This window comes from Magnolia sinica, chromosome 5, assembly GCF_029962835.1.
Source record: "Magnolia sinica isolate HGM2019 chromosome 5, MsV1, whole genome shotgun sequence".
In the NCBI taxonomy this organism is placed as follows: Eukaryota; Viridiplantae; Streptophyta; class Magnoliopsida; order Magnoliales; family Magnoliaceae; genus Magnolia; species Magnolia sinica.
In genome coordinates, this window is record NC_080577.1 from 81220221 (window position 1) to 81234042 (window position 13822).

The following is a 13822-nucleotide window of genomic DNA, read 5'->3' on the forward strand; positions in this document are numbered from 1 at the left end:
ACAGTACATATGTGAACTTGGCACATGTGCACGAAATCCAAGATGTCCATCAGGTGGGTCCCACTGTATAGATGCTTTGGCCACATGATCATGTTCGTCCACTGATCAGGTCGCTCATAGTATTTGAAAACCAATGGATGGCTGAGAAAAAACGTGCAAGTCGTTTCTAAAGCCATCCATTTATTTTAAACAGTATTCCCATCTGGCCAGCTAAACGATGAGACCGACCTGATGAATGGGTTGGATTTTGCAATTCGGGCTGCAACGTTGGCACGTGTAGATGAGCAGTGTTATGCACGTGTGTGTGCTAGGATGGGAGAAATGATAAGAAAAGGGTGGTTGGGGTGGTGAACGTGTGGCCAATATCATACAACTCACCATCCTCTGGATAAGGATAGAATCTAAAACACATAATCCCATTGGATGCCTCTGCCTAACATCCTTCAAATCTATATTCCAGATTTTCATCACAAACAACCCCTCCAAGCTACTCCACCAAAAGCACTCTCACAACGAAGAAGCTCTTACACCACAACAACCACATCCATGGCTACAACCATTGCTACAATGGCCATGCTCAATGCCAAGTGCTTGAGCATAAACTCTCCAAACCATCTTAATCCTATCAAGCCAACCATCAAACCCCTTTCCCTCCTTTCCCTCCAAAGCCTCCCGAAAGGCTTGGCCCACTCCAAATCCTCCCGAGATAATCTGAACCCTTCATCTCTCGCTGGGACTGCCATTGCGGGTGCCATCTTTTCCTCCCTAAGTTGTTGCGACGCTGCATTGGCGGCCCAACAGATTGCAGAAATTGCCGAAGGCGACAACCGTGGCCTTGCTCTCCTGCTGCCGATAATCCCCGCAATAGCTTGGGTTCTCTTCAATATACTCCAACCTGCTCTTAACCAACTTAGCCGAATGCGGAGCGAGAAAGGGATCATTGTAGGACTTGGGCTTGGAGGATTGACCACATCGAGCTTTATCTCCACGCCTAGCGCATCGGCCAGTGAGATTGCTGCGATTGCTGATGCGTCATCAAACGACAGCCGTGGGTTGCTCCTGTTGTTTGTGATTGCTCCTGCTGTTTTGTGGGTCCTCTACAACATTCTCCAACCGGCTTTGAACCAGCTCAATAGGATGAGGTCAGAGTAAGAGGCCTTGTGGGTGTGGGTACAAATGATGTTGCACCACTTCCTGTGTGTATGAATTTTTGTATTTGGAGTTTATTATCCATGGAAGGTTATTTGATGGGTTGTTGTCTTTTTCATGTGTATCATAGCCAAGTGACTAAATATATGGCCTTTTTATCTACTTCTCTATGGTTGAATCTTTACTTCAATGGTGGTAGGCTGGAAAAACCTTTTGAGTAGGGGAATTGATGTTTACAGCCTTTCCTTTGGTTGTCATGCACCCATCTTACATTCTGGGAATTGAAACAATCATAAGTACACTATTTCAATACAAAGAATGGAAAATGAGGTGCTATCTTTGATTTCTTTCTTCTTCATATGAATCCCAAGTCATGATATTGAATTTTAATAAGATGAAAATTGATAGTTTGTAGTATCAGTGGCTTAATGGAAGTGATAATTGAAGTCAAGAACAATGCACTTAGAATAACATCGAAAGGAAGACTATAGATGTGGTAGTCACAAAAAAGAGTGCATTTGCAAAATTGGTGGATGCAACATCCCATTTGAAAGGTTAAGAGTGACAGAATAGTTAAGATTCCGGACATTAGTTGGTAGAAACCACATCGAAGATCGAAGGTAAGACTGACCGGATGGTCAATTCTGGTATGTTCGAATCAAATGACTAAGAGACAAACAAAAGTTTCTAAGAACGTGAAATTTGGCCCATGGGATAAATGATGTAAGCCCCGCATGAAATTTGATATTTTCTTTTATATTGAGGCTCTGCCTTTCCTTGTGTCAAGATAACTAATGGCTTTCATCAGGTGTAAGGGTTACAGGCAGATTTTTAGGCCTGTGGGTCTGTCTGGCATTGAAATTTTAAGTTGGCAAATAAATGGGTGGGCTTGGGATGAACCCAATTTGGCTCGCTCTTGCCTTGGTCCATGACCTAACCAACCTGGTGGTGCAGGTTGGATGTCCAGACCTTGGCATGATATTACTATATGTATTCTTAAACTAGGACTAGGGCATGATATTACTATATGTATTCTTAAACTAGGACTAGGGCTTCTAGCTCTGACCCATGGTGGTTGTTATCGTAGGAGAGATTTGCACGAATGAATATGATATTTCCCCGAATGAAGTGACAATGAACCTTTATATGCTTTGTCTGTTCATAAATACTAGATTTGAGGCAAAATAAATTGCCACATGATTGTCACAATATCAAGGAACGGGCATTGAAACTTCAACTCCAAGATCTGTAAGAAGGGATTGAAGCAGATAACTTCACATATGCATGATGTAGGTTAGAGGTAGATTTTTAGTCCTATCGGTCTAACTAGGCTTGAAATTTAGGTTGACAAAAAAAAAATAGCCAGGCCGGGGGTGAAACGAGTTTGGCACGCTCATGCTTGGCCCATTACCACACGAGTCTGGTGACACAGGTTAGATATGTTGATACCTTGACACTATTACAAAATGTGTTTTTATAGTCAGGCTTATGGCGACATTGGGCTTCTCGTTTTGGCCCATGGTATTTGTTATTGGGAGGAGAGAGACCGGGAAAAGTAAGGAGAGATGTGGGGAAAAGTAATGTGTCAGCAAGCTGACGACCTCCCCATACTATTTTATTACAAGAGAATGAACAAAATGTTACTGTTTCCTGGTGTTCCGATGGACCATTAAAATGAACACACGTGAATAGAATTTCCTTCTAGCACTCACCCTTAAGCTAGAGTATGGATATAACACATGGCTAACTTGTCCAATAGACCACGAAAATGAGAAGAATGAATAGCTTTAGTAAGGACATCAACGAGTTAGTCCTTGGAGTGAACAAAATGCTTAGAAAGGACTAAATCATGTTTTCACGGAAGAATTGACCATCCACCTAAGATGTGCTTTTTTGATTTATCGAACACTGGATTTGAGACGATATGAATTGCCGCTTGGTTATCACATTACAGTGAAATGGGCATTGAAACTTTAAATCCAACATCTATAGGAAGGGATTGAAGCCAAATAAATTCACACGTGCGTGTGGTGGGATAGAGGTAGATTTTTAGGCTTATCGGCCAAACTGGGTTTGATATTTAGATGGACAAAATCACTGTGCTTGGGGTGAACTGATGTACAGCGGGTCGGTTGTGGACACTTTCATGTCCAAGAGGGACCAGAGAAGGCCCCATCAAAGGCAGAAGTGATCCAGACCATCAGAACCTTAAAACATGCGTATCGAGCAAACCGGAATGAGTTATTCGACATATGATATATGATTTTAGGGTAGGAAAAGCAACTTTAGCCACGCCCATGCCGAATTTGCGAGATTCCATTACGGTCGAAAATTCATTTTATTTCCATTTTTACTATTTATAGTAAGTTTTAGTTTGATAATAACTTTTGATCTATTGAGTTTTAGGAGTCCTGCCCAACATGAAAGGGTTTAGAAAAATTAGGGAAATAATGTGGTTAAGCCAAATTGGACACTTACTATTTTTGGCTGAAAATCATGAAGTCTAGTGGAAATCATGATCGTTTATAAATAATAAGTCTGCTATTTATAGTAAGTCACGATTTTAGGGAGTTTGAGTTGGAGTTTGATTCCGAAACCTTTTTTTTTTTTGCTTGTTAGTACACCCCACTGTCAGTTTACACTTCAATGTTAGCCACCCCCACTAGGGAATCGATACCAAGACGTGTTGAAACGAGGTATCTTTCACTCAGTCTACCACTTGAGCTATGGATCAAGGTGTATCACTATTTAAAGGGTTGTAAATTCATTTTTATCATATATTAATCAAAATTTGAAGTTTTAGATTTTTTTTTTCATTTTCTTATTTTCCCTCGTGGATTCAAGGTATCTTTGTGAGGAGCCTAGAGAAGCTTCGTGGATTCGGAGTAGTTATCTCTGTGAGGAGTTTAAAGGACTTCCCTCGGACTGATGGCAAATAATGAAGGTATGGACAAAAATATTGTAAACGATGATCCAGAGATTCATTATCTTTTGGAAAGAATAAAAGCTTTCTACTAGGAGAGTCAGTTGACCATGGAAGGGCTGCAGACAACCCTCAACCATCTTGCGAATAAGCTAATTCTGCCTCGAGCACAAGGCGATGCTCAACCGGCTATGTTTGCTGTACGGCACAACCCCGATTTTCATAGAGCACTACCAGTGGTGAATCGTAGGGCTACTCCAGATGATTCGAGCTTTAGCGACAATGACCTCGAAGACAGCTTTGCCTGATGACTAGTCCATAGAGGTGATCGTCTATATCGTGCTGAAAGATACTATCGAGGTAAAGTTAAACTTTCTAGTATTAATGGTTTATTATGTATAGAAGATTTCCTTGACTGACTAGCCAAAGTAGAACGATATTTTAATTACATGGACGTGCCAGATCATAAAAATGTGCAATTAATAGTATTCAAATTAAAATCCAATGCTTCTGCATGGTGGGACTAATTACAACTCTTATGTGCCTGACAGAACAAGGTGATCATCCAATCATGGCCACAGATGAGACACCTTGTTCGATGACAATTCCTCCCTAGTGATTATGAGTAGGTATTATTCCAACAATACTAAAATTACTGACAGAAAAATTAAACCGTCATAGATTACACATATAATTCCAGTGGTTAGCAATGCAGAATGACTTGTTCGAAACTGAATTACAAAAGGTAGCACGATTTATAGGAATGTTACGATCAACAATTCATAACTGAGTTAAGATGTATCCTGTAGGGACCGTGGATGAAGCGATTCAGTTGACAAGTAAGGTGAAAATACAGTTTACAAGAGTCCCTACTCGGCCTTATCCTTAAACTTGGCCCCCATGATGGGTCCCACGCAGGATTTGGTGTTGGCACAAGGAAAATGAATCACTAGGAGGATGCCCTCAACCTTCTGCAACCGTAAATTGTGACACAAGGAGTGACCCATTTAGGCCTCAATGTGTAGCAACCACAAAAATGAGCTCGAGTAAGATTCCAAATACTTATGGTCGGTCAAGGCCGAACACTTGTTATCGTTGTGGCCAACTGGGCCACTTATAAAACACCCAGCCTCAACGCCCCGCATCTCACTTGACCATTAATGAAGGGGGCACTGAAGGTGATGTAGCAGGAGAAGACCTTGGATTTGATGAAGATGAATAGGCTACTGTGGAAGGAGCTGGTGACGAAGTATGGACGACCGAGGATCATAACGAATCTTTGGTCGTGAGGGGATTACTGTACACCCTATGGAAGGAGTTGCATCCACAGTAGCACAGTATATTCCGTATGCGGTATACCATCAATGGAAAGGTCTGTGATATAATCATAGACAATGGTAGTAGCCAGAACATCGTCTCAAAAGTGATGGTAGAAAAATTGTGACTACCTATGAAAAAACACCATTCCTCTTACTTAATTGGCTGGATAAAAAAGGTGAATGAGATCAAAGTAACCGAACAATGCATTGTCTCATGTTTAATTGACAAAAATTATAAGGATCAAGTACTTTGTGATCTGGTCAACATGGGGGCATGACATATGTTACTCGATCGAACATGGCAGTTGGACTGTGATGTGACTCACCGAGGATGAGACAATGTTTACGTATTCGTCAAAGACGGTCAAAAGATGGTCCTTAGCCTTATGGTACCAGAGAACCACCCTAAAGCTTCTAAAGAGAGGGGAGTTTCCACCTGACCATTAGAGATTTCATGGAGGAATCCAAGGAAACCGACAAGAAAATCTAGCCCAAAGAGTTACCCGATGGATTGCCTCCATCATATAGACCTCGTCCCTAGGGCTAGCTTGCCCAACCGCCCTCATTATCGGATGAGTCCGAAAGAGTGTGAGATACTTCAGGGGCGGCAGGTGGAGGAATTGATTCGTAAGGGTCTTTTGAGAGAGAGCATGAGCCCATGTGTTGTGCCAGCATTGTTAACGCCTAAGAAAGATGAGAGCTAGCGCATGCGTGTCGATAGCCGGACCATTAACAAGATTACTATCAAATATCGATTCCTAATACCATGGTTAAACGACATGCTCGATATGTTAGAAGGTGCCAATGTGTTCTCTAAACTAGATTTGAGGAGCATGTACCATTAGATTTGTATCTGGTCAGGTGATGAGTGGAAAACAACATTCAAGAATAAGGAAGGGTTGTATGAGTGGCTGGTCATGCACTTCAGCCTATTGAACGCACCAAGCACTTTTATGCATTTGATGTATCAAGTGCTGAAGCTATTCATTGGCCGGTTTATGGTAGTATATTTTGATGACATTCTGATATATATCCGGGATGAGACAGAGCACATAGAACATCTCAGGAAGGTGCTACAGGTCCTGTAAGTTAACAAATTGTACATCAACTTACCTATTGTTCTTAGGATTTATTGTGACATCTACGGGCATCCGTGTGGATGATGAAAAGGTGTGAGCCATCAGGGAATGGCCGATCCCAACGAATATTCATGAAGTGAGGAGTTTCCACAAGTTGGCAACCTTCTATCATTGATTCGTATGGAGTTTTAACTTGATAGTCGCACCTATTATAGATTGCATGAAAAAGTGGACGTTTCAGTGCATCGATGAGGCTGACAGGAGCTTTACTGAAATCAAGCATTGGTTGTCCATAACACCGGTCTTAGTTCTTCCTAGTTTTGACAAGCTATTTGAGGTTGAGTGTGACGCCTCATATGTCGAAATTTGTGAAGTCTTATCACAAGAAGATATGCCGATAGCCTTCTGCAGCGAGAAGCTCAGTGAAGCCCAAAAGAAGTGGTTGACATATGAGCTTGAGCTTATACAATTGTTCAAGCGCTGCGACATTGACGGCATTATCTGATTCAGAGAGAGTTTGTTCTTTATACTGACCATCAAGCCTTAAAGTTTATTAATAGTAAGGCTAACATGAATCATGTGTATGTTATATGGGTTGCATTTTTGTAGGAATTCACGTTCATTTTGAAGCACAAGTCAGGGCAGCAAAATAAGGTGGATGATACACTTAGCCACCGTACATCGCTATTTGTTATAATAAGCAATGAGGTGGTTGGCTTCGACTATCTCAAGAAGATATATGTCCAGGACGAGGACTTTAAGGATGCATGGATGAGGTGCTAAGAAGGGTATCCTAATGACCTATATATGCAAGACAGTTTCCTCTTCAAAGAGAATCGATTATACATCCTCTAAAGTTCGTTAAGGGAGCATATTATTCAAGAGCTACATGGTGTGGCCTTGGTGGACACCTTAGGCAAGATAAGTTGCGAGCTCTAGTAGACCAGCGGTATTACTGGTTGCAATTGGTACATGACATCAGTAAAACACTGTCATGTTTGTCAGACCTCTAAGGGGCAGTATCAGTATACAGGCCTCCACTTCCCGTTACCTATGCCTGACGACCCTTGGGAGAATTTATCTATGAACTTCGTGATTGGTCTCTCATGAACACAACGCGGAATGAATTTGGTGTTCATGGTAGTAGATCGTTTCTCAAATATGACGCAATTTATCTCATGCAAGAAGACCCTCGATACAACACACGTGGAGAACTTATTCTTCATAGAGGTCGTGCAATTACATGAGATTCTCCAGACCATTACTTCTGACTATGACACGAAGTTCATTAGCCACTTCTGGTGGACTTTGTGGAGTTGGTTCGGTACATAACTTCAATTTAGCAGTGCCTATCATCCACAGATTGATGGGCAGACTGAAGTTATGAATCGCACATTGGGAAACCTCCTTTGATATATTTTAAGTGAAAAATCGAAGCAATGAGATTTCGCCTTGTCTCAAGCGGAGTTTGCATTCAACAACATGGTGAACTGCTTAATAGGAAAGTCATCGTTCGAGATTGTTTATGGTCGAGTGCTTCGCCACACACTTGACTTGGTCCCTTTTGCACAAGGTTCGGAGCATGAGCATTGCAATGGAAAACATGGTGGAACGAATCGTGGGCATTCATGCAGAGGTGCAAGCCAAATTGCATGTCTTGAATGACAAATACAAGGAGCAAGTCGACAAGCATCGGAGACAAAAGGTGTTCGAGGTGGGTGACCAAGTTATGATCCATCTACGTAAGGAGAGATTTTCGACTAGGACTTACAACGAGTTAAAGAACAAGAAGATTGGACCGGTACAAATCTTCTGGAAGATAAATGACAACACTTACGTTGTTGATCTTCTGGATGACATGAAGATCTCACGTACCTTCAACGTTATAGACCTGACTGAGTATCATGAACTGAAACGGGATGAGAACTCGAGGATGAGTTCTTTTGAAATGGAGGGGACTGATGTAGAGTAGGTCGTGGACACTTTCATGTCTAAGATAGACCAAAGAAGGCCCGGTTGGAGGCAGAAGTGATCCAGACCATCATAACCTTAAAACAGGTGTATCTCGTAAATTGAAATGAGTTATTTAACGTACCATATATGATTTTGGGGTAGGAGAGGCTACTTTAGCTACCCACCCCACTATGCCAAGTTACCCACACCGAATTTGCGAGATTCCATCTGATCGACGGTCAAAAATCCATTTTATTTACATTTTTACTATTTATAGTAAGTTTTAGTTCGATCATAATTTTTGATCCATTGAGTTTAGGAGTCGTGCACAACATGAAATGGGCTTAGAAAAATTAGGGAAATAATGTGGTTAAGCTAAATTGGACACTTACTATTTTTGGCCGAAAACCATGAAGTCTAGTGGAAATCATGATGGTCTGTAAATAATAAGTTTACTATTTATAGTAAGTCACAATTTTAGGGAGTTTTTAGTTGGAGTTTGATTCTAAAACTTCTTTCAAAATTTGGTATCACTATTTAAAGGGTTGTAAATTCATTTTTATCATCTATTAATCATTATTTTCTATTTTCTTATTTTCCCTCGTGAATTCGACCTCATTACGTATACCCCTACGTCATGAACCAAATTTGGCTCACTATTGCCTTCGCCCATTACTAAACTAACCTGCTGGTGGTGCTGGTTGTATATATTGTGACCTTTGCATGATATTACAATTTGTATTCTTAAAGTACGGCTTGTGTCTACACTAGGCTTGTAGTACTAACCCATGTAGTTGTTATTGGGAAGAGAGATTCTGGGGGAGATAATCTGTTAGGGAGGTTATGACCTCTTTAACTTATATTTATTAAAAGAGAATATAAATGTTGACATGAAAAGTGTTACACTTAATGAAACAGGTCCCGTGTGTTTATTGGTGCCTTTATGCCATAAACGAGCATCTCCGCATCCTCCTATGTGGTAGAAGAGGACTTTGAAAGTCCGCAGCAAAGGATGTTACCCGTCTGTGATGACAACAACCTTCTGCGACAAAAGGCAAGAACCAGGGTATTAATGGGCCGGGCTTAGGCCTGAAAATTCTGAATTTAAATAACCCTAGTCTGACGGCCCAACCTAAAACAGTTCAAAATCTAGGCTGATACCTATCCCAAGCCTGACCCATTGACAGCCTTAGCATAAACCTCTTTACGATAAAAGTGGAGCATCCTATATAGCAAGATTGTCCCAGTAAGCATAGAGATCCCATTGTCAAGAAAATTGAGCCTCATGACTTATTATAAATATCTTAACACTCATTTTCAGAAGAAGATATAGATTAGAGAAGTTAGAAATGTTGGAGTTGCAACCCAAAACCATTTACTGCAACTGCCTGACTGTTCATCTTCCAATGCACAACAACACTTCCCATTGAGATGCTTTTGGAAGATGAAAAACTTGTGTAGTTTCTAGGAATTTTAATGTTGGAAGCTCCTAGTAGGGGCATTTTTGTCTTTACACATTTCATTCAAATGCCTATAAATGGGCATCTTGTGTATCCGGTTGTAGCAAGCAAGTGAATAGCAAGCAAAGCAGCAAGTGTGAGAAGTGCAGCAGCAGCAAAACAGTTTAAGAAATAAAAACTTCTGTTTGGTTTTCTTCTCTCTTTCTTCCTTCTACACCATCAAGTTTTTCTGAGTTGTGCTAAGGCTTTATAAAGCCAAGAAAAATCTGTTATCTAGAAGTAAAGAGAAAATTTGGCTTATATAGCTAACAAACTAGTATCAGAGCCTAGTTCTTTTTCTAGAAGAAGTTTCCAGTAGTTTTTTCAGCCAAGAACAGATTTTTCTGAAGAAAAAAAAATCTGTTTAAGAAAAAAATCAGATTGCGAAGCCAAGTTTTTTTTTTTTTTTTTTTTTTTTTTTTTTTTTTTTTGTTTTTGAGTTCCCTGGTTGAAGTTGCTAGCAAATTTTTCAGCCAAGAAAAGAAAAATCTGTTAAGAAAAAAAAAAAAAAAAAAAGATTTCAACAGTTTTTTTTTTTTTTTTTTTTTTACCAAAATAAAAAAAAAAAAATCTTTAAAAAAAAAAAAAAAAAAATCAGATTTTCTATTCCATCTCTCTCCCTTCATTTTAAAAAAAAAATTCAGCCCTTCTTTAAAAAATCAAATTGTTTGGGTTATCTTGAGGCTTAGTAAAACCAAGTCATCTAACCCATAAAACTTGTTCAAATGGCCAGCACAATCCAGCCGCAGGTTCCCAAGTTGTCAAAGGACAATTATGAAAATTGGTGCATCCAAATGAAGACATTAGTCGGGTCACAAGAATTATGGAAGATCGTCACTGATGGGTATGTAGAATCCACTATGGAGAAAGAAGCTGCCTTCACCAACGAAGAAAAGATTGCTCTCAAAAATTAAAGGAAGAGAGACAACAAGGCTTTGTTCCTCCTTTATCAAGGGTTGGATGAATCAAGCTTTGAAAAGATTGTTGAAGCAACATCAAGCAAGCGAGCTTGGAATACCCTTGGCACCATCTTCAAGGGTGTTGATTGAGTGAAGCAGGTTCGCCTTCAAATACTAAGAGCCGATTTCGAAGCGGCGCACATGAAGAAAGGTGAAAGTATCTCTGATTACTTCTCACGTCTACTTGTTATTATTAACAATTTAAAAAGAAATGGTGAAAAAGTTGAAGACATATGTGTCAAGGAAAAGGCACTGCGATCTCTCACAACCAAGTTTGAGCTCGTGGTTATGGTGATCGAAGAATCAAAGGACTTGGAAAAATTGTCCATTGAAGAGTTGATGGGATTGTTGTAAGTGCATGAGCAACGAACATAAAAGAATAGAGGAACGATGCTCGAACATGCCTTAGAGTCCAAGCTGACTCTAAATGAACAAAGAGGTGTCCATACACATCGTGGGAGCCGTGGCACTAACAATCGTGTAAGAGGAAGAGGGCGTAGATATAATCCAAGCAATCCACAAAATCAACAAAAATTTATCAATTTCCATCGTAGAGGCCGATCCGCACGCGATCGCGGAAATATGAGAAATATTCAATGCTGGAATTGCAACAAAATCGACCATTATGCCTCGGATTGTTGGAGCAAACTAGTAGATCACGATGAATGACCAACTACGCTGAAGCATCGAGTCATGACAAGGAAGACTCCACAGTGCTCCTTACACAAGAGAAAGGCTGTGATCGACTAGATATATGATATCTCGACACAAGTGCAAGCAATTACATGTGCGGAAACAAAAGCCTATTTGAGGAACTCACAGAAGGAGTTCATGGTGATGTGACATTTGGTGACTCGTCAAAAATATCGGTGAATGGTAAAGGCAAAATCAAAATCTTTTAGAAGAATGGTGTTTCAAACTACATCTCCAATGTGTACTACGTGCCCAACATGAAAAGTAATATACTGAGTCTTGGATAACTCCTCGAAAAAGGGTATGTTATATACATGAAGAACTCTTCTCTTTCCATAAGAGATATGCATGGATGTTTGATTGTAAAAGTCCAGATGGTGAAGAATCGTATGTTTCCTCTCCATATAAACACAATGCTCGAGAAGTGATTTTTTATGGAAAAGTAAAGAATGATTCTTGGATGTGGCATCTTCGCTTTGGCCATCTAAATTTCAGTGGCCTGAAACTTTTGTCATCATGAAGCATGGTGGATGGCTTGCCTGCTATTGAACCTCTAAAACATGTGTGTGAGGCGTACACACTTAGAAAACAGCAAAGGAACTCTTTTCCGAGTGGAGTATCCTGAAGAGCAAGAGAACCGTTGTACTTGGTTTACATTGACATCTGTGGACCATTGGATCCAACCTCTCTTGGAGGTAATAAATACTTTATTATCTTCATTAACGATTTTAGTAGAAAATTGTGGGTGTATCTAACAAAAAAGAAGTATGCTGCTTTTACTATTTTTAAAAAATTTAAGGCCCTTCTTGAAAAAGAAAGTGGTCTTAAAATCAAAACCCTTAGATCTGACAGAGGTGGGAAGTGTACCTCAAATGTTTTTCGAGAATATTGCAGGGAACATAACATTAAGCAACAACACACTGCAGCGTATACGCCACAATAGAATGGAATTGCGGAACGGAAGAACCGTACCATCCTCGACTTGACGAGGACCATGCTGAAGGAGAAAAGTCTGCCAAAGAATTTCTGGGCAGAGGCAGTTTGTATGTACTGCCTATCTACTCAATAGGTGTCCGACTAAGAGTGTCAGGTTCATGACACCAAAAGAAGCATGGAGTGGATACAAGTTGAGCGTGACACACCTTAAGATATTTGGATGTGTCGCCTACGCTCAAGTTTTAGAAGCGAGAAGGAAACAGATTGATGATCGTGGCGAGAAGTGCATCTTCATCGGCTACAGTGAAGAATCAAAGGCAGACAAGCTCTATAACCTACTAACCAATAAGGTGGTGGTAAGAAGAGATGTAGTGTTATGCGAGGAAGAATCTTAGAAGTGGAACACTACAAGAAAAGGGGGCTTTAGCCTCAGTTCAAAACCGTGGCTAAAAAGGTTAAAAATTGAAGCTAAAACCTTTAGCATCAGTTTTGCCTCAGTTATCCAAACCGAGGTTGAAACCCCCGTGGCTAAATGCTTTAGCCTCAGTTTTAGCAACCGAGGCTAAAATGACATTTATAGCCTCGGTTCTTCAAGTGAAGCTAAAAGAATATTTTAGCTTCAGTTTTCTCGAAATGAGGCTAAATTAAAATTTTAGCCTCCATTGTTTCCAACTGAGACTAAATCCAAATTTAGCCTCAATTGCCTCTAACCGAAGCTAAAACTATTTTTAACCTCAGTTCTCAACAACCGAGGCTACAACCTTTAGCCATGGGATTTATAGTCTCAATTTAGGTAACTGAGGCAAAACTGAGGCTAAAGATGAATTTAGCCTTTGTTGTCGTCAACTGAGGCTAAATTCAATTTTTAACATCATTTATTAATAACCGAGGCTAAATCTAGTTTCTATTAACAAAAGCTAACAATATTATAATCAACCAATGATGGAACCTGTGCATGTTTCCCACATTTAACATCCATCAAGACAACAATCAACACAATACCAACAAAACAATTAATGGTATATTTAAAGTTTTCAAAACAACAAACTGCCATTGCTGCTGTTGTTGTACATCCATGATTTCTGTCATTGCTGCTGCTGGCTTCATTGAGAGAATTTTTCCTTGGTTGTGTTTTTTTGGGAATTGCACCACAGGGCACTGAGACTGGGACTGTTGGAGGTCTCCTTCTTGAGGAAGCAACATAATGTGCTGTTTGGCCATTGATACGAGATATGTACCTATGTTTGCCTGAAAATAGAAACACAAAATTGTAAGAGGATAGACATAAATCAAGAGAGATCATACAAAAGCG

The 13822-nt window shown here is 40.1% G+C and overlaps 1 protein-coding gene across 1 annotated transcript; it reads left to right on the plus strand.

Annotated features, from left to right (window-relative positions):
* The first annotated feature begins 434 nt into the window (after positions 1–434).
* Positions 435–1311, plus strand: LOC131246192 (photosystem II core complex proteins psbY, chloroplastic). Its single transcript, XM_058246101.1, has one exon. It carries the CDS (start codon positions 547–549, stop codon positions 1150–1152), a length of 606 nt encoding a protein of 201 aa, XP_058102084.1. The 5' UTR covers positions 435–546; the 3' UTR covers positions 1153–1311.
* The last annotated feature ends 12511 nt before the right edge of the window (positions 1312–13822 follow it).